General features: G+C 41.0%; 2 protein-coding genes across 2 annotated transcripts in view; both read right to left on the bottom strand.

The window, feature by feature from the left end:
* Positions 1–69: 69 nt before the first annotated feature.
* On the bottom strand, positions 70–3,957 carry LOC121958751 (pepsin A-like). Its single transcript, XM_042507858.1, has 9 exons — positions 3,902–3,957; positions 3,064–3,214; positions 2,853–2,970; positions 1,441–1,559; positions 1,017–1,213; positions 798–914; positions 542–683; positions 297–395; positions 70–207 (listed from the first exon to the last, which is right to left on the bottom strand). Exons 1-9 carry the CDS (start codon positions 3,955–3,957, stop codon positions 70–72), a joined length of 1,137 nt encoding a protein of 378 aa, XP_042363792.1.
* Positions 3,958–6,469: 2,512 nt separating this feature from the next.
* Positions 6,470–18,185, bottom strand: part of pkd1b (polycystic kidney disease 1b) — a 30,785-nt gene continuing 19,069 nt past the window's right edge. Inside the window, exons 28-42 of the mRNA XM_042508427.1 lie at positions 17,244–17,387; positions 16,724–17,156; positions 16,064–16,175; positions 15,768–15,982; positions 14,495–14,697; positions 14,213–14,410; positions 13,977–14,131; positions 12,126–12,326; positions 10,848–11,022; positions 10,566–10,748; positions 10,094–10,198; positions 9,858–9,992; positions 9,576–9,778; positions 7,737–7,848; positions 6,470–7,393 (exon numbers count right to left, since the gene is read on the bottom strand). Coding sequence (XP_042364361.1) covers positions 6,470–7,393; positions 7,737–7,848; positions 9,576–9,778; positions 9,858–9,992; positions 10,094–10,198; positions 10,566–10,748; positions 10,848–11,022; positions 12,126–12,326; positions 13,977–14,131; positions 14,213–14,410; positions 14,495–14,697; positions 15,768–15,982; positions 16,064–16,175; positions 16,724–17,156; positions 17,244–17,387 — 3,498 coding nt within the window. The remainder of the gene's footprint in view (positions 7,394–7,736; positions 7,849–9,575; positions 9,779–9,857; positions 9,993–10,093; positions 10,199–10,565; positions 10,749–10,847; positions 11,023–12,125; positions 12,327–13,976; positions 14,132–14,212; positions 14,411–14,494; positions 14,698–15,767; positions 15,983–16,063; positions 16,176–16,723; positions 17,157–17,243; positions 17,388–18,185) is intronic.

The raw sequence follows: 18,185 nt of genomic DNA, 5'->3' as shown, positions 1-18,185 counted from the left end.
AATCCTACTGTAGCACTAAGATGTACATATGATCGTTCAAAGCTCTTGGACATGATGACTTCAGGCTGCTTACACAGCCTTGGCCAGACCCACCATATTCTGGCCTCTGTTGAAGACGGCAAAGTACTGTCTGATGAAGACATCACCCAGGATCCACAGACTGTCACCTCCGTTGCCAAAGCCAGTACGGCAGCCAAAGTATTGAGACTGTGGGAGGGATTTAGTAGAAGAATTTGAGCCAAATGTTAAGTATTGTAAAATGAGAAAGTTAAGCAGCAGAGTAGACAATCACTAACCTGATGGATGTAGGCAGAGGCTGGGAGGGTGAATTCCTGTCCCTGGATGTGGAAAGTCACATCTGGCATTTGGGCAATGTTGTTACAGTTGACCATATACTGAGGGAGAGAGAATGAAAGGAAAAGGGATGAAAGGATATCAAAATTTGGTTCACTGTTCAGGTTTGAACTCGGTTAAGTTGTATTTAATGTCCTGCTGCATAAATCTCTTTCAGTCAGCCTGCATGTCTTTTATTGCCACTTACGTCTCCGTTCTGGCTGTAAGCTCCCACCCGACTGTTGATGTTGCTGATGCTGCTCTGAGGTCCCACAATAAGAGAAGTGCCGGTGTCAACGATAGCCTGGCAACCGCCACTGCAAGCCACAACCTGGCCATTGACGGTAACACTGAAAAGGATACACAGTTTAGCATGCATCAAGCAGATAAACACTTTTGAAGATGACATTACTTTAGTTGTGATAAATTTTGGAAGACCTGTGATGCTGCATTTGTTGCTTTACCTGTCCACTGTGATCTGCCAGTACAGATCCCTGGAGAGGGGCACCCAGGTGATAGAGCCAGTGTAGTGGTTGGAGTCGATACCACCAAAGGTCACCACACTGCCTTGCTGGGAGTTGCTACAGAAGAAAATGAAAACTTACCGAAAAACTTCCTTGAAATCAACTGTTGTCTTAGTATTATTAAGTAGTGGGATTTTTCAAAGCTATGGTTGTCCTTACGAGCTCAGGTACACAGAGAAGAGGTCCTGCTTGACCAGGTCCTCCGTCATCATGTTGTCGAACACAGGTGTAGCACCGGAGGCAGCCAGGCGTGGGTATGCCAGACCAAGGATACCATCAGCACGCATGTACTGCATGAAGGGAGCCTCACTTGTGCTCAAGCCGAAGATCTGGTTAGTCACAGCGAGCCCACCCACCTGACAAATACAAAGACAGTTCAGAAACTTAAAACATTCTCAAGTTGCAATGGGATCTTGTAATCTTGTAATACCCTCTTTTGTTTTTTTGCATAAATTATATTAATTGTGAGTGTATCTGGGTACATTTATATCTTCAACTTGGTAGGCCAAAGTTGTAACTTGTATGTAAGAACTGTAGATAAAATTTATTGTCCACTTCAAAGTAATTTGCATTTATTTCTCACCATCACAGTGTCGTATCCAAGGAGACCAATCATGCTGCCGGTGCCATATTGGATATTGAGAGAAGCACTGCTGTGTTTATAGGTGCTGCTTGTGCTGGGGTTAAACTTGGCATGGTTGTCTAGGAAGGTACAGATGTGGGGAGAGAAAATTTGTTAAGTTTTGTAAATGATGCAACTGACTAAATAAAATAATAAAAGCAAAGCATAAATTAAAACATCAAGGACCAAAAAGCAACATAACCATACAAATGCCCATTCAAGAAAATATGGAATAAAAGTTTACAAAGCAAATCTGTAAAATTGAGACTTAAAAGCTCCCAGGGTCTGCTTTTCCTAACTTAGATCTTGACCACTCATCTGCCTCTCAGGTTATTATCCTCTTATCCAAAAGTTATCCCCAGTACTAACCAGGGCTGTAGCACTTGAATCTAGTCTCAGTCTTGAGTCTGGACTTAAGACCACTTTTTTGATGTCTTTGTCTTGTGCCTTATTGGACTTAGGATTGTCTTGGTCTCAGACAAGGCTACTGAGAACTGGTCAAGTTGTGCCTGGCTGCTGATTTTTGATAGAGTTATACAGAACATTGCCTGGTTCTGCCAAAGTAAGGCATTACAAAAAAAAAAACACAACTCCCTAACAATGCTGGTTCTGAGCTCAGCACTTGCCACTACAGTCCACTAACAGTAACATCACTTACAGCAAGTCACTAGCTAGCTATCACAGCGGATAACAGTGGATGGCAAATTCCACCACACTGAATTTGGCTTCACATGACTCATAAAAATGAATATTGGTTAACATACCTATAGAAACCTGTAATGGTCCTAAAACCTAAATTATATGCATTGATGAGTTTTGCCTTGAGGTTTGATATAGAAGACTGACCTATCTTTTTTATAGATTATTTGTAACTCCTTAATCACTATGTAAGCTTTGGAAAGACATCATTACCTATTACGATCTTGAACAGGACTTGATTTGCTCTGGACATGGTCTTGACTGCCTTTTGAATTGGTCTTGACTTTGACTCAGTCATGGTTTTGGACTTGACATGGACTGGATTGCTGTTCTTGACTTCAGCCCCGACACTAACCATACTTGCTTTTGAACACCTCTAAAAGCTACCTTAGGCATATTAGATCACTCTATCCTTACTCATGGGATTTAGGTGTTTAGTTTAGTTATTTATCAGCTGAAATGAGCGCCTGGTTCCCTTGGGGACCTTGGTAATCAACTGACATGCATCAGCCTGTGACCCTGTATTAACTTAAGGTATCACTGTAAGACAAGTCTTACAAACTGTTAATGTTGGAGTTACCTCCAAATCAGGGAAATAAGATTGCAAATCTTTATCAAAATCTTGCATCTGTGTAAATGTGTGGAGGTGTACATGCATTTGCATTTATACATACTGCAAGCTGGACTGTTGCAGTAGATAGAGGGCACCCACAGGTTAGAAGAGCCAGTGTCAAAGATAACCTTGAAGGACTGAGGAGGAGTTCCGATGGAGATGACTCCATAATAAGACAACTAAAGACAAAGAGGAGATAGCAACATTATTCGTGATTAAAATCAGTCATTCATCAAATGTTGTTTGTTTAAGCATAAGTAGCTGTTACTCACATCAGCATCATTGGTCATAGACTCGGTGCCCACGGCAAAGCGATCATCGAACTTGGCCGTGGGATTGTATGGATACTTGAGTCTGTACTCCTCCCACAGACCCTGCTCCTCCAGGATCTCCCTGGCTGTCTTGCCCTTCTCCAGAGGGACCCTAAGTTTCACCAAAGGAAGCAACTAAAATTAAGCTGTTTTAACTCCACTTGTAAATCATTCATTGATAGGTATAGGGGTTTTTCCTTCCTTGCAGTCATTTTCCTAAATCCAGCTGCGTTTGGTTAAATTCTGAGTTGTGCACAGTGTTTATGATGAGGCCTGAGAATAGTTTTGTTTTCATCACCTTAGAATGAACCATATATATCTACACAGGAAGCAGGTCCTTGTCTATGGAGATCGCCGTGTTGCACAGTGATGTTTCCACAGTAGCCCAGAATAGACAAATCAAACACTGGCTCAGGATGAAGCCATTTGTGTTTTGTGTTAGCCTCCATAGATAGCAATGAGAGCATTGGAAACCACAGAATTTTTAACATGAATCTGCTTTATTCAGTCCTTTTATAGGTTTAAATTACTCCATTCGCTTTGCAGAGAACTCTACAAATAATTCAGCTAACGATAAAAACCTCCTCAAAATGGAAGGAATTCTAACCGGGAAAAGTTTCAGTTGGTTGCAAACTGTAAGGCTCATCACTAGATGCCACTAAATCCCACTAAATCTTACGCACTGTTCCATTAAATGGTATATATATCTGCAGTTATTTCAGTTGAGCTAATGAATTTTAGATAGAAGAACAAATAAAAAATAGAACAGAAACATGTTTGAGTGGTCAGGCTGACTTACTGGTAGAAGCATTCAGACAGTGCCACCATGGCACACACAAGGACGGCCCACTTCATGGTCTTGGCTTTGCTGTCAACTGCGAAAGAAAGGGAATTTAAATCAAGTTAATCTCATGTCACTGAGGTCAATACAATTACAGAACCATTTAAACTGAAATACTGCAACAGTAATATATTAGGTCTAGGCTTGTGTCGTACACTCACCTGTAGGCTCTGAAACGAGTGCCGACAGACAGGCATGAATCCTCTTTTATACAGGTGAACTGACATTTTACCATTACACAGTGATAAGGCAATACACACAAACAGGTGATAAGTAAAGATAAGTAATGGACAAAGTAATCGCTGACCTCAAAACAATGTCAATTATATGATTAGAGGAAGTAATACAAACTTTTGGATAAAGCTTGCATAACTGCAGCATAGTATAATATTTGTGTTCATTCTGAAGGTGCAAACCGCTAAAAGAAAGTCAAAAGGTGATTTTAGGTGAAGTGATGTTCATGATACAGCTAGTTCACATAAAACTGTTAATTTTTAATGTCTATCTTTGTTAATGTTTCAATTTTGCCTTGCCTTTGCATATAGAGTACAAAGATCATACTCTGATGATTAAATAAGTTAATAAGCTAGCAAAAATGACACATTTACATACCTTTCGTTGCTTTGTAGGTTTTGTAGTCATGGATGGAGTTGGACATTCAGGTGGTCACTTCACTTTTGAACTACAGACTTTGCATATGTTATTTTCTTACTACCTTAATTGACACATAATCCGTTGATCCAAAATGTATTATTTTTGGACTAGCCCCCTCCATGATAGCGTCTTTGTACATTGGTCTACTGTGTCTTAGCAGGTTGCGAGGTTTAGGTGCATTAGGATCACTTAATCATTTTTTTAAAGATTATTTTTTGGCATTTTTGCCTTTATTAGATAGGACAGACAGCGTGAAAGGGGGAGAGAGAGGGGATGACATGCAGCAAAGTGCCACGAGCTGGAATTGAAACATGGCTGCTGCAGCAAGGACACTGCCTTCATATATGGGGCCCCTGCTTCATCTGATGAGCCACCGGACGCTCCCACTTAATCATGTTTAAAAAACAAAACCTTACCTATCAATATATAGAAAAATACAAAAAATTTAAAAAATTAATTTAAAAAGTAAAGTCTTTTTGAGTCTGTCATGAGCCTAAGTCAGGTCTAAAGTCATGAATACCAAGTCAAATTCAAGTTCAGTCTTTTATCAGTGTAAGTCAAACAAGTTTCAATCCTCAAATTTGCAACTTAACTTGAGTAAAGTAATGTCACCCAAGTCCCCCAACTATGTCGATCACTCGACTATTAATATTCTATTCTTTGTTTAAATATCTGTTTTTTGTGTATTGGCCATATTTTCCTAAGTATGTTGTGTGTATGATGAATAATGCATTCAAATTTTGATGATCTGCAGTTTTGGTTTGGTTTACTACTGTATGTCATACACAATACGAATTTGTACACAAAGTCAAACATCTCACACATATAATAGTGTTTCAATTAAACTGACAAACACTGCAGTCAGTCACCTTAGCACGCAGTTCCCTGCAATAAAAGTGTTTGCTGCTACATTATCATTTGTTTACTCTTATATCAAGGTCTTTTCCGTTAGATAGGTAATCATATGAATTACTGCTGATAAAACATTAATTTGGCTGTGTTATTATTTAAACTAAGCCCATTAATGAAAACACTAGCACGCACATTATTGCTATAGGAGAACACTGTTTTCTTGTTTTAAATACAATTTTTGAAGACATGAAACATGTCCAGTGTCAGACAATATTGTCACTTGCCTTTAATTGCCTGTAGATTAAATTATCTAGAGTCTCTCACAGAAGTATATTGGCATATGACTGCATTTACAGATTTGCAATATTGTGAGGAACAATATGTTGTATTTGTACATGTTTTCTTAAAGCTTATGAATACGGACGAAACAGAGCAGTACCACCGCTAATCATGGAGGCAGTGTAAGGTAATTCAAGTAAGCAAGAGAGAGATGATCAAAGGATATATAATATTTTCAAAATTACGGAACAGAACCAATCCGTAATACATGAAAATATGTCTGTAATGTCACAAAGTATTAAATGGAGTTACAGACCATCACCATCTACACCACTGCCTCTGGGCAAAAAGTACATTGCGATCTCCTGCACCATTGTCACGTTCTTGTTAGAAACTTCTGACATTGCCCTCTAGTGCCATCTAGTGGATGATCTACACCAAAATAAAGGATGCAAGGAAGTATGAGGACAGTGAAAGTGTTTTTTCGATGAATGTATGTTTTTGTACGTAAAGGTCAGTGGTTTTCCAAGTCCAATCCAAGATGATGACATAATTTGGGTTTATTTTCTCAGATTTGGCAAGACTCCGACGTACTCACAGAGGACATTTTGCAACCTGCTTGCAAACTATATGAAATCATTGAACCAGCGTTGCATTAAGCAGTGCCATAACAGCAATGCAGTCCAGTGCTTTGTCGCTGCACCCATTACAGAGATCCAGTCAGATCCAGGCAGTACATGGTCACTCTTGCTCAGTCCAAGCTTTCCTCTTCACAGGGACTCCATCACTGACATGCTCTCTTATCCCATCTTCACTCCTGGGTCTCGTGTTACTGACTTCACTCCTGGGTCTGGTTTTACTGAATGCTAAATATTCTCCTCCATTGCCACATGGAGCAATGCCAGCTTGGGCCTGGAAGATCCTCTGAGCTGCATCAGCTGAATGAGAGCTCCCAGAATGCCAAGCTCTTCTCCTGGGGAACCTGCCACATCCAGGTTCACCTGCAGGATATAAACCACTGATTCCAGATGCAAGCTTAGTGACTTCAGAAATGTGGTTGTTGGTTGATGCCGGAGGCTGGAATGGTACAGAGTCAGACTCAGAGTGGGTACTACGTGTACGGGGATAGATGCTGATCGATGCAGTGGAGGAGTGAAATATAGAAGGAGTGCAAGAGAACGAGGATGGAAGGGAGACTCGTGGCTTGGGGTAAATAAGGCCTGTCCTCCTGTGTCTCACTTCTCTAATATCTCTTCCTTCTTCCTCCAGTTCCATTGGCTTTGCTGACTCGTCAAATCTTTCTGCACCTTTGCCGTTATTACTGACCCACTTCCTCCTCCTTGTCTGCGCTTCTTCCAGTTTCATTTCCAGGTTGTAAACATCCTCAGTTATCTGATTGACCTGATCAAAACGAGATAGCATTGCACTGACGCAGGGCAACAGGCGGTCCAAGTAGGGCTGAACATCGAACCCAGGCTCGGACACTGACGAGTCCTCAGACCTCATAGAGAGAGCTGAGGACATGGGACGAGGGGATGAAAATGAAGAGGACAGAGAAGGAGAGTGGGATGAGGGGAGGGTTGAAGACAGCGTGGATAGATGGGACTCCTGTGAGGACCTGGAAGGAGGGATTTCCATACCTTCGAACTTCACCCTGTGCCTGAACTAGAAAGGAAATGTGTGGAATCAGCAACATGAACTCACCTTGGAAGTGTTATTGTAAAACATATGTTCTACCTACTTCTTTAGCTTTGGTGAGTCCTCAGACCTCATAGAGAGAGCTGAGGACATGGGACGAGGGGATGAAAATGAAGAGGACAGAGAAGGAGAGTGGGATGAGGGGAGGGTTGAAGACAGCGTGGATAGATGGGACTCCTGTGAGGACCTGGAAGGAGGGATTTCCATACCTTCGAACTTCACCCTGTGCCTGAACTAGAAAGGAAATGTGTGGAATCAGCAACATGAACTCACCTTGGAAGTGTTATTGTAAAACATATGTTCTACCTACTTCTTTAGCTTTGGTGAGTCCCATCCACAGCTTGAGTCTTTTTATTAGGAACTCTACCATCTCATAGTCCTGTGGTTCAATGGTTGGATGGTACAGCTCAGCTTGCTCTGCCCTTAAGGACCCAGCAATAGATAGCAATGAAACCAAGGCTACATCCACATTTATATATTTTTGAAATAAAGAGCATTACTATTGCTACTTTTATGCCTAGCATTTACCATAATCCTGCATTTCTGAACCTCTACACTGAAGACTTTTGAAAACCCTGTTGACACTGTATTAGTTTGAATACTCCACGGTTATGCTTTAGTGTGGACAGGCGGAACTAAGACTTTTGAAAACGATGATGCAAACAGCCATGTTCGCCTCCCGACTGGCTCTTATAAGTCACAAAGTGTCAAGTCTAGCTCGGTCTACATAACTTTTGCAATTTTATCCTTCTTGTGTGGGAACTTGGCTTCCTCAGGCAATAGAAAATGCTCCAGGCACCACCCTAATATGTCATTGTACTTGCTCTACACTACTTCCAATCTATGGCTTCTGCCAACTTTAATTTGTCTTATATCTCTGTTACTTTCAGTGACAGTTCCACCTCATTATCAGTCCAAACAAAGACAAATTTGTTGTTACGTTTGCCATAGCTGTTCTTCCTTCATCGTATATTTTCTGTAACTAAGCAACTAACTACATCTGCTTCCTCTTCACTCCAGCACAGGCATGACCAGTGTATATAGCGGGTCATGTGATATGCGCTTTCAGGCTTTTTAGTACGGACAAACGTACAAATGTCTGAAATGGTGCCAAACCTATGTAACGCAATATTTACCCAACCCAATGTTAACTCTTTGTTGGTACTCTACCAAGGGAAAATTTGAAGCGTTAGTTGCAATCCCACTTGCAGTTTATCACTTTCAGCATTTCCATCGGTGGATGGTACCATGTTCCACTGTTGCCTCACAGCAAGAATACTCCCTGTGTTAGCATGGCTTTTTTCCGCATTCTCTGCTTTCCTCACACAGTCCAAAGACATGCAGGTAAGGCAATTGTTGTCTCTTAATTGCCCATAGGTTTCAATGTGTAAGTGTGAGTGTAAATGATTGTGTTTCTCTATATGTCAACCCAGTGAGACAACATTGTCTGGCAATCTGTCCAGGATGTACACTGCCTCTCGGGCAAGCTGGGATCAGCTACAACCCCCCTGTGACCCTGAATCGGGTAAGCAGTTACAGATGGATGGACAGGTGGATGTGCACTGGTAAAATTATCATTTGATTATTAATCCTTAAACCTTTTTGTGATCCCTTGACATTTCCTCTGGCGCCACCTGAGGTTGACCTTAGTGTAATCACTGTAGAGATAACAATTCACATAGTGCTATCATCAGGTCAATATTTCAATTTTTGTCAGTGTTGTCCAATTTGTTTATGACCAAATGTCGGCAAAACTAACATTTCCGTCATTTCAATCTGTACTTGGTGTTTTGTGCTAATTAGCAAATATTAGCATAATTACATGCTTAAGTGAGAGTAAACACTGTCATTTTCATTACGCACATATCTAGTAGCCTGGACCATTGTGTCTGCCTGTTTTATTATGTATTTGAATATGAATTTTGATTTTTTTTTTTTAAATATGTTTTCATGTTTTTAAATGCTGTTCAGTTGTAAGCTCAGGGACAGTCTGTGTCAAGCTTGCTCAGACTTGTCATGCATGTTAGACAATGACAGACACTAGAAGTTTGGGTAACATCTGACTTTTGACAATGCAGTGCTGGGATTTTACCCATATCCGACCAAACACATAACTGCTAATATTGTGTGCGTACAGTAAATTTTGTACCTGTATGTACGGATGAGAACAGCTCCACAGAGTCTGGCCAGGAACCAAACACCTCCCCCGATCAGCAGCAGCCCATAGACAGGCCCCAGGACTGGATGGACCCTACACAGTTGTTGAAGAGCCAGCCGGCCTCGCAGGATGGACAGCACTGAGACAGCTGTCTGACGAACTGACAGGAAACCCTCCACTGAATGGGAAAAGAGCTGAAACAAAGACAGAGACATATCAAATACATTTCTTCTTTATTAATATTTGATTCGGCTAAAACTCTTCTTTTTGTACCATGTGTCCGAGGTGAGTGCAGAGCAGCAGCAGCAATAGCAGCAGGACAGTCAGAGCCCACAGCTCCCTCCAGGCTCTCTGCAGCACTCTGCCTAACACCACCCACCTCCGAACAAACCTCAAGGTTCCCAGCAGCTGGGACACACAGAAATGGAAATGAGTAGACATTTAGTAGAGTGGAGAAAGCTGTGAATCAGTATGGAGATGAATAATGATGAACTAGAGCTCGCATTTACCTTTAGAACAAGCAGAGTGAGCAGGACAGCCGCACACTGAGAACACTTCTGTGCCAGAAGGGCAGCTCTGTGAAAGTTGATGAAGCTGTCTGGTTGGGATCGAAGCTAAATAGCACATACAGGTTACTGTTATTTATTTGAAGCAACACATACACTGGTACATTTTTAATGAAATATTCTTTTTTTTTAAGACTTTTGCTGTCATTTTCTTTGCATTTATATGTTTCGTTGGTGACCCCTCCACAGCAGTAGATTGCTTAACTTCTTTGTTGTACTCATTCGCTACTTTAAACCGGAGGTGTGCCGACTGACATCCACTGTATGTAATATACTGTCTATAGATAAGTATCTCATACAACCTCATTTAAAAAAATATGAAATGTACTTTAATACATACCAAGCGCCTGTTTAAATGACATGCATTAAAGGTATTCTCAATAGATGTTAAAAGTATTAAGTTTTCATATCTTACCTTGAAAACACAGCAAGTGGCCTGAGACAGGAAGCAGAACTGCAGGATAGCCGTTGCCAGGGACAACAACGCCTGGAGAAGCTGGACCCAGTGTCTGCATTGATGCAGATACTGGGCGCGCTCAGTAGCCATGGACCACAGCTCTCCAAACAAGATGAGGAGAGCACACATGAGGAGGAGAACCTGGAGTATGAAGTGGATTTCAGCACTTTGCTTAAGAATATCTATCACACCAAATATCTCTTCTTGGTGTATTTGAAGGGGTTAAAGTGTTTTTTTTACCGTAAGTGCCACCTGCAGGTCGGGTCCAGAGAAGGATGAAGGGATGAGGAGTGGATGGATGGAGAGAGAGGGTGTGATTTTCTGTGTCTGAGCCCACTCTAGTTGTATGGACACACACACAAATAAACCAGACTCTCTGTGGTAGTGTGTGAAGTCGATTGAAAGAGTTTTAAACCTGAAATGAAAAAAAAGAAAAAGAAAATAGAATTACTGCCATGCATCACAGAGGGTCTATACAATCAACAAAGTTTCAAGGTGGGCATCCGAGATTAGTGTCATTGTTCCTGATATATGACTGAGAGTAATGGCCAGAAAATGGGTTTTGTGTAACATGATGTCAGAGTGAAGTTGACTTTTGACCTTAAGATATCAATTGTCATCACTTCATCATTTTAATCTTACGTGACATTTTTGTGAAATTTTGCCATAATTAGCGCATACATTTTTGAGTTTTTGCCAAAAACTTGTTTTGTGAGGTTGCAGTGACTTTGACCTTTGACCACAGAATTCTATTTACTTTGACATTTGTGTCAAATTTGAAAAAAGAAGAAAAAAATCCCTCAAGATTTTCTTGAGATATTACGTTCAGAAAATGAGACTGACAAGGTTGTAGTGACCTGGACCTTTGACCTATGATAACCAAAATCGAATTAGTTGAGTAAAAGTGGACATTTGTGCCAAATTTGAAAACATTTTCTCGAGGTGTTCCTGAGATACCTTGTTCATGCCAATGAGATGGAGAGATGGACAGCTAGACAGACAGACAACCCAAAAACATAATGCCTCAAGACACAGCTATTGCCGAGACATAAGAGAGACATGAGAATTACAATTACAATGCATTATTTGATGATTTTATAGTAAGATTTTTAAGCATGTTTTCCTCCTTAATGAATGTATGAATATAATTCAATATATAACCCATGTGTGTCTAAAAGTAAAAAAATGTCATTATTATAACAAAATGTTAAGATGAAAAAAAAACACATTAAAAGATTCAGTAATGCAAAGTATGCAAAATAGTTTGGTAATCTGAATGAGAAAATGATCAAGCATTACTATGGTATTGCTTCATTTGGTCCCAGAGGAAAAAAAAGTTGTGTTGTTTTGTTTTTTGGCAAGTTTTAATGGGGACAGCACGCCTCATTATTTTCAAAAGAGTAATTCAATCTTGTCTTTCTCCCAGAGGATTCTACAACTGAAGAATGGAGGTATTAATAAATACACACTCAGCATGTCCTGGAGACGCAGTCATCTCGCCGTAACTAATCCACTTACTGTTTCTTGCCCCAATCTGCCATTTGCAAGTCAGCTAGGAGCTGGAGTGTTGTCACGCTCCTGTTGTCCAGAAAGACACTTGTTGGAGGACTCAGAGTGTGTGTGTACTGCAGCCGTGATGATCCAACAAGTCGCAGTGATGGGTTTTGGTGTAGATGTGGCACCAAGGTGTGGTTGATCCACTGCTCTGCGTCTGACCAGCTGGATGGAGAGAGAATTGACATATCACTCTGTGTGTGTGAGGGCGAATAAATACACAGATGTATAAAGATGCAGGATGCACAATAACAGAACAGATTTTCAGGTGTTTTCTTCTCTACAGGTACTCTCTTTAGTCCTGATAATTCAACTGCAAGTTTTGAAAATTAACCTTTAAAAAGTCATCTAAGTCATTAGTCTAATGTTTTGTTGTGGATATTTGTAAGTTGACTGCATGATAAATGTGATGACATCATGCACATTAAAGAAATTTAATGCAGTTATTGTAGCTTTGCTTGGGATATATTAGTTTATAAAAATGATTTAAAAAACAATTGTTACTATTCCACATGTTTCTTGATCTACTATGATCTGAACCATCATGCAGAACACATGAGGGATGGGTATATAGAGTTTATCTTAAATGGGGGGTTTGGGGACCTGCGTCTGGTTGGGGTGTCTGCAAAAAAGGTTATTTGTAGGTGGTATTTTGTCTATTTTTTATTTCCAGGTTTCAATTCTGGGTGAAAAAAAGGGAATGCAATTCAGGCTGTGGGCACTGGATGATAATTATATTAAAATAAAATGAGAATAATAATAACTTAATTTATTGTTCTGGCTTTGTGTGTCAGTTCTGTCTTCTGCGCCAGCTGAAATATGAGAGGTGCGTTACTATCAGGAGTGTGAAGTGTGAGTGTGGAGTTGTGCTGCTCAATATTATGAAAATAAGCAAGAAATATTAATTGAAACTGTGTTTTCTGAATTACCTTTGTTTCAAAATATGTATCATCTTGGTTTCACATGCATGAGATGTTCCAAAATGATCACTTTTGATGCTTTGGTAGCTTGCCTACTGAATAATTTGAACAGCGCACAGTTATTATAGGATTTGCATTCGGGCAGCTGTTCTTGTGTTGGAGGGTCTGCTTAGGTTCTGGAACAAATTGGTCATATGTGAGGGTGGAGGGGCAGATGAAATATTTATTTATTTATTTACTTACTTACTGACTTATTTATTTATTTACCTATGTTAAACCTGAAAAACATGAACACATATTTTTAAAAACTGAGATTTAAAATCTTTTTGAAAAATCTTTTTCAAGAGTGTTCTGGCCAAGACAGACAGCGACATAAGTTACAGACAAAATGGAACAAACATACAAAATCAAAATGTACAACACAGTATAGCATAGTTTTAATTCAAGAATCGATCCTGATAATCAGACCAGTCAAGGACTATGGTTTGGGGGTTCTCAACCAGAATTTTTTTGGCATCAGACACTTCATTTCTTGCTTTCTGGTGAATAAATAAATTAATTAATTTAACAAATAAATAAATTTGCAAAAAATGCACAAATGGGTGTATAAAACCCATTTGTGCATTTTTTGCAAATTTATTTTGTGTTTTTATTGGGGAGGACAAATGCACATTTTATATATTGAGGGGAACCAGTCCTCTGTGTCTTCAATCTTGAAACCTACACCTTTGCATGCACGCACCTGATGAAGAAAATAGAAGCAATTTAGGTCATCTTAATATGTCTAGTGGAATATGCAGAGTCCTACACTCAGGTTTTCTGCTTGATCATGCATTGTTGTTGCATTTGGTCTGGTGTGGTGTTTTGACAGCAGGCAGCTGAGTGTTGCCCTTACTCTCTGAGTGAAGTGAGGTTAGGGACCCCCAAGGGTGCTGTGTGAAGACGCTGTCTGACAGCAGAGTGCAGCAGCCGGCCCTGTCTCTGCTCTGTGCCGTCCTGGTAGTTCACCATTAGCACCAGCAACAGAAACAACAGCTGACACACACAGTGCTGCAGAAAAATGCAGAGAAAATTAACAAAAAGATACTTTTGGAAAGAAATTGCCTCTAAATTTTAAAGTTTTATTCTTACCCTCATGAGTGACCGCAGTGCTCGGACTTTGCGTGCCTCCTCTCTAGCCTGCAGCAGCCCGTAGCCACACGGTGGCCGCACCTTTCCGACATGCTCTCCAAAAGCCCTCACCACGGTGGTCTCCTGAGCCAGATGGTCCTCCACCTCTGGATCCACTGGCCTCCACAGCACTGTGCAGATCAAGGCCTGGACACACACCTGAGCAGGGAACATCAGAGTGCAAATGAAAGGATTTATCCAGCAAAGATCTAAAAGTTAATTGGATGACATGTTTGAACTCACCTTGAGAGGTTCCAGCAACAGAGCAGAGGTGAGAAATGCAGAGAAGGCCGACACCAGCCACATGAGGACGACTGTTCTGGACAGGGAGCTGCCATAGAGTCCAACCACGGCCAGGCATGCTCCTAGCAGCACAGCCACCAGGGGGTAAATCACACACAGTGTCCAGGGAGGGAGCAGCCAGCTGGGCTGACCTCGAGCAACGCCTGGGATTGGGGAAATTGAGCAACAAATATCTCAAACTCTATTTACATGACATCACCAGATGTGAGAAAAAAGATACAAGTTGGATATTTCCTGAATGTTTTAACCCCAAATTCTACTTCAGAGATTCCCAACTGTAAGTATGGGACTCTTATTTTGCAAATTCCAAGAGAAACATGGAAGGATTACAAAGTATTCACCTAAAGGGGTTGGGCGAGTACATCTGACAAAATAGAATCACTGCCAAAGGTTGCACGCACAACTCAGGTTGCAGTTACACTTTACATCCAAAACATGGATGCTTACACACCTTTCCCCAAGCAGCACAGAAGGCAAGGTTTCAAGGACGGCACCCAAAATTTGTGTCTCCAATTCAGTGTCTGACCGAATGTCTCCCCTTCTGTTCTTGAGATATGACACTGAGAAATGTCCAGAAACATGTTTTTGCGGAACACTATGATGTCACAATGAGGGTGACTTTTGACCTTTTAGATATAAAATGTCATCACTTCATCATTATATCCTTTTAGATATGCATGTGATTTTTTTTCATAATTAGCATATGAATTCTTGAGTAATGGCCAAAAACTTGTTTTTGAGGTCATGGTGACCTTGATCTTTGACCTATGACCACCAAAAGTGCATGTTTGTATCAAATTTGTAGGAATTCCCTCCAGGTCTTCTCGAGATATCAGGTTCACGAGAATGAGACAAACGCAAGTTCACAGTGACCTTGACCTTTGACATATGACCACCAAAATCTAAATCATCTCATACTTAAGTCCAAGTGAATGTTTGTGCCAATTAAAAAAAAACAACATTCTCTAACAGTGTTCTTGAGATATTGACTTCACAAGAATGATATAAATGAGGTCACAGTGACCTTTACTTTGACCTATGACCATCAAAATCTAATCAGTTCATTATGTATAAGTTGATGTTTGAACTAAATTTGAAGAAATTCCCTCAAGGCGTTCTTGAGATATCATGGTCACGAGAATGGAACATACACACAACCAGAACACATAATGCCTCCGGCCATTAAAAACACTGAGAACCACTGGTCTGGTACCTATACGTGTGGTGGAGGAGGAGCGTGTGGAGTCAGGAGAAGGGCTTGGCAGGAAGGTGCTGGCCACAGAGTCCACAGACAGCACTGAGGGACACTTGTAGAGTCCTGCACCATACAAAGAGGGACAGGACTGTGGATCTGGCTTATGGAAATCTGCACCGAACAGAGACTTCTCCTCACTCTCCTCTGACCAGCTGCTACAGGAGGTGCTCTGGCTAAAAAGGACAGTAACATAGAATATTATAAGCAACACAGAACTGCATGACCTGGCATGTACATAATTCTCAGATCCTTACGTGGTTGAGATTGAGGAGGTGGTTCTGGGGGAATCCCGGCCGCTGTCTGAGTTGCTGTTAGTTATATCTGCTGTGTCCTCTGCTGCTGCTATAGACATCAGTAGATCCTCCTCTGGTGTAAAACACAAAAACATACAATAAAACAAGTTAGACAAATACTTTGCCCCCCAAAGGATTGTTTGTATGTCAACTGCTCATCCCATGTTACATTGGATTCAAGAAGAAAACATTGTTCCAACTTCCATGGTAAACAAATTATCTCTGTGTTTCGGATTCTTTATTTATCATGGAGGCATGCAAGAAAAAAAAATTCTTCCCAAATTTCTGAAGAACAAGGGAAAAGCAATTGATGCTGCTCTGCTCTTTTTTAGACATATTTTCCTAAAAAACTAAAAACTCAAGTCTTTGTCTTCTTTGTGCATCGAGCTCTGTGATTGGCTGTTTAACACTGTTTAACACACATGATGTCACTGCGAAAATAAGAAATTACTCTATCTGAGGCAGCTACACATATTACGAAATATGCTTGCATGGAATCATACAATTCTTACTTTGACTTGACCACATAGAAACTGATGGCTGGGGTCCAGAGACTTGTCAGATGTAGGACACGTCTTTAATAAATTAAGAATTTCTGAATTTATTTCACCAGTTTCTCACCTGACAGAGTCAGAAGTGTAGGCAGATTATGTTTAGGAGCTTGCACTAAGTTGGTGTTCATGGTGGAGACAGTTTTTTCCGGTGCAGGAGGGGACTGGTGAGAACTGGAAATGTCTTTTGAAAGGGGATAAGCGCACAAGGGAGAGGATAAAGCAGAAGGGGAGCCAGTGGAGGAGTGTGAGGCCAGCCGGAGCTGTATCAGGGCTTTTTTTCTCTTCAGCTGGCGTGCAGGACCAAAACCAGGTGAAGCCTGGCAGAGGTCAGAAGCTAGAGTCTTCTCGGTGAGGCCTACAGGTAGATTGAGGAGGCTGTCACAGGACAGCCATGTCCCTATGCCCTCCACTTCATGTGCTCCACCATCCGTCTGGGGTGCCAAGCCAGACACAGCCCAAAAGTCCAGAATACTGGAGTCAAACGCCTTGCTGTCCAGTAACTACAAAAACCAGAAGAACACTTAATAGCAATATTGGAGAAAAGTAACTGTGTTTGTGATTATACGCATGTGTGTGTCCACTCTCACAGATGAAGGACTGTCTCGCACTGGGCCAGAGGTGTCAGGCAGAGACAGGAAAGAAGGGCCGGAGAGCTCTGACTGGCCAAGGTAGACATCCATCTCCACAGAGTGACAAACAGGTGAAGGAGGAACTGACATGTCCACAGTTACCTGGGTTACACACACACACACACACACACACACACACACACACGCACACGCACACGCACACACACACACACACACACACACACACACACACACACATACACAAAACAACTGCGGCCTGAACATTTCTGAGTGTACATTCAGATAAAGGTGAAAACACTCATTTGTACTGTTTCCATACTGTGATAAGACTGTTTGGCAAACAGAGATTGAACGTACGTCCAACAAATCACTGTAATGACCTCTAATCGGCAGCACAATGCAGGCACGTGTTACAGCAGACAAGAACAAACCCCACTAAAACTCCTTCTTGGTACCTCAATACTCTGCAAATGACCACTTGTATATAATTAATTCACACAGTGTTATGCTGAATTTGTGAAGAAAACTTCGTTTTTCTCTTGTGCCTCTACGGTGAACCAATATTCTGAAAACTGAGAAAACTTGATGAATTGAAGTCATAGCGAGTCGCAACAGCGACTGAACAACAAGTAAGACTCTCCTATACGCTCTGCAAACCCAGACTCCATTGACGAAAACTATCATTTTACCTCTCTGAACACAGGTGTTGCTGGTCTACTGCTGCCTCAAACAGTGGTTTGTTTGTATAATCGTGTGACTTTGGTAAATAGGAACTAACCAATTAAAACACCAAATTCCGCAAAAACACAAGCAAAATAAAATCTGTTCGAGGTAGCGGTAGATCAGCAGCTCCTGTGTTCAGCAAGGTAAAATTACTGCTTTTGATAATGGAGTCTGAGGAGAGCAAAGATAAGTTTAACTATTCATTCAGTTCCCTGC

Source organism: Plectropomus leopardus, chromosome 19 (assembly GCF_008729295.1).
Source record: "Plectropomus leopardus isolate mb chromosome 19, YSFRI_Pleo_2.0, whole genome shotgun sequence".
Classification (NCBI taxonomy): domain Eukaryota; kingdom Metazoa; phylum Chordata; class Actinopteri; order Perciformes; family Serranidae; genus Plectropomus; species Plectropomus leopardus.
This window is presented reverse-complemented; position numbering and strand designations above follow the sequence as displayed.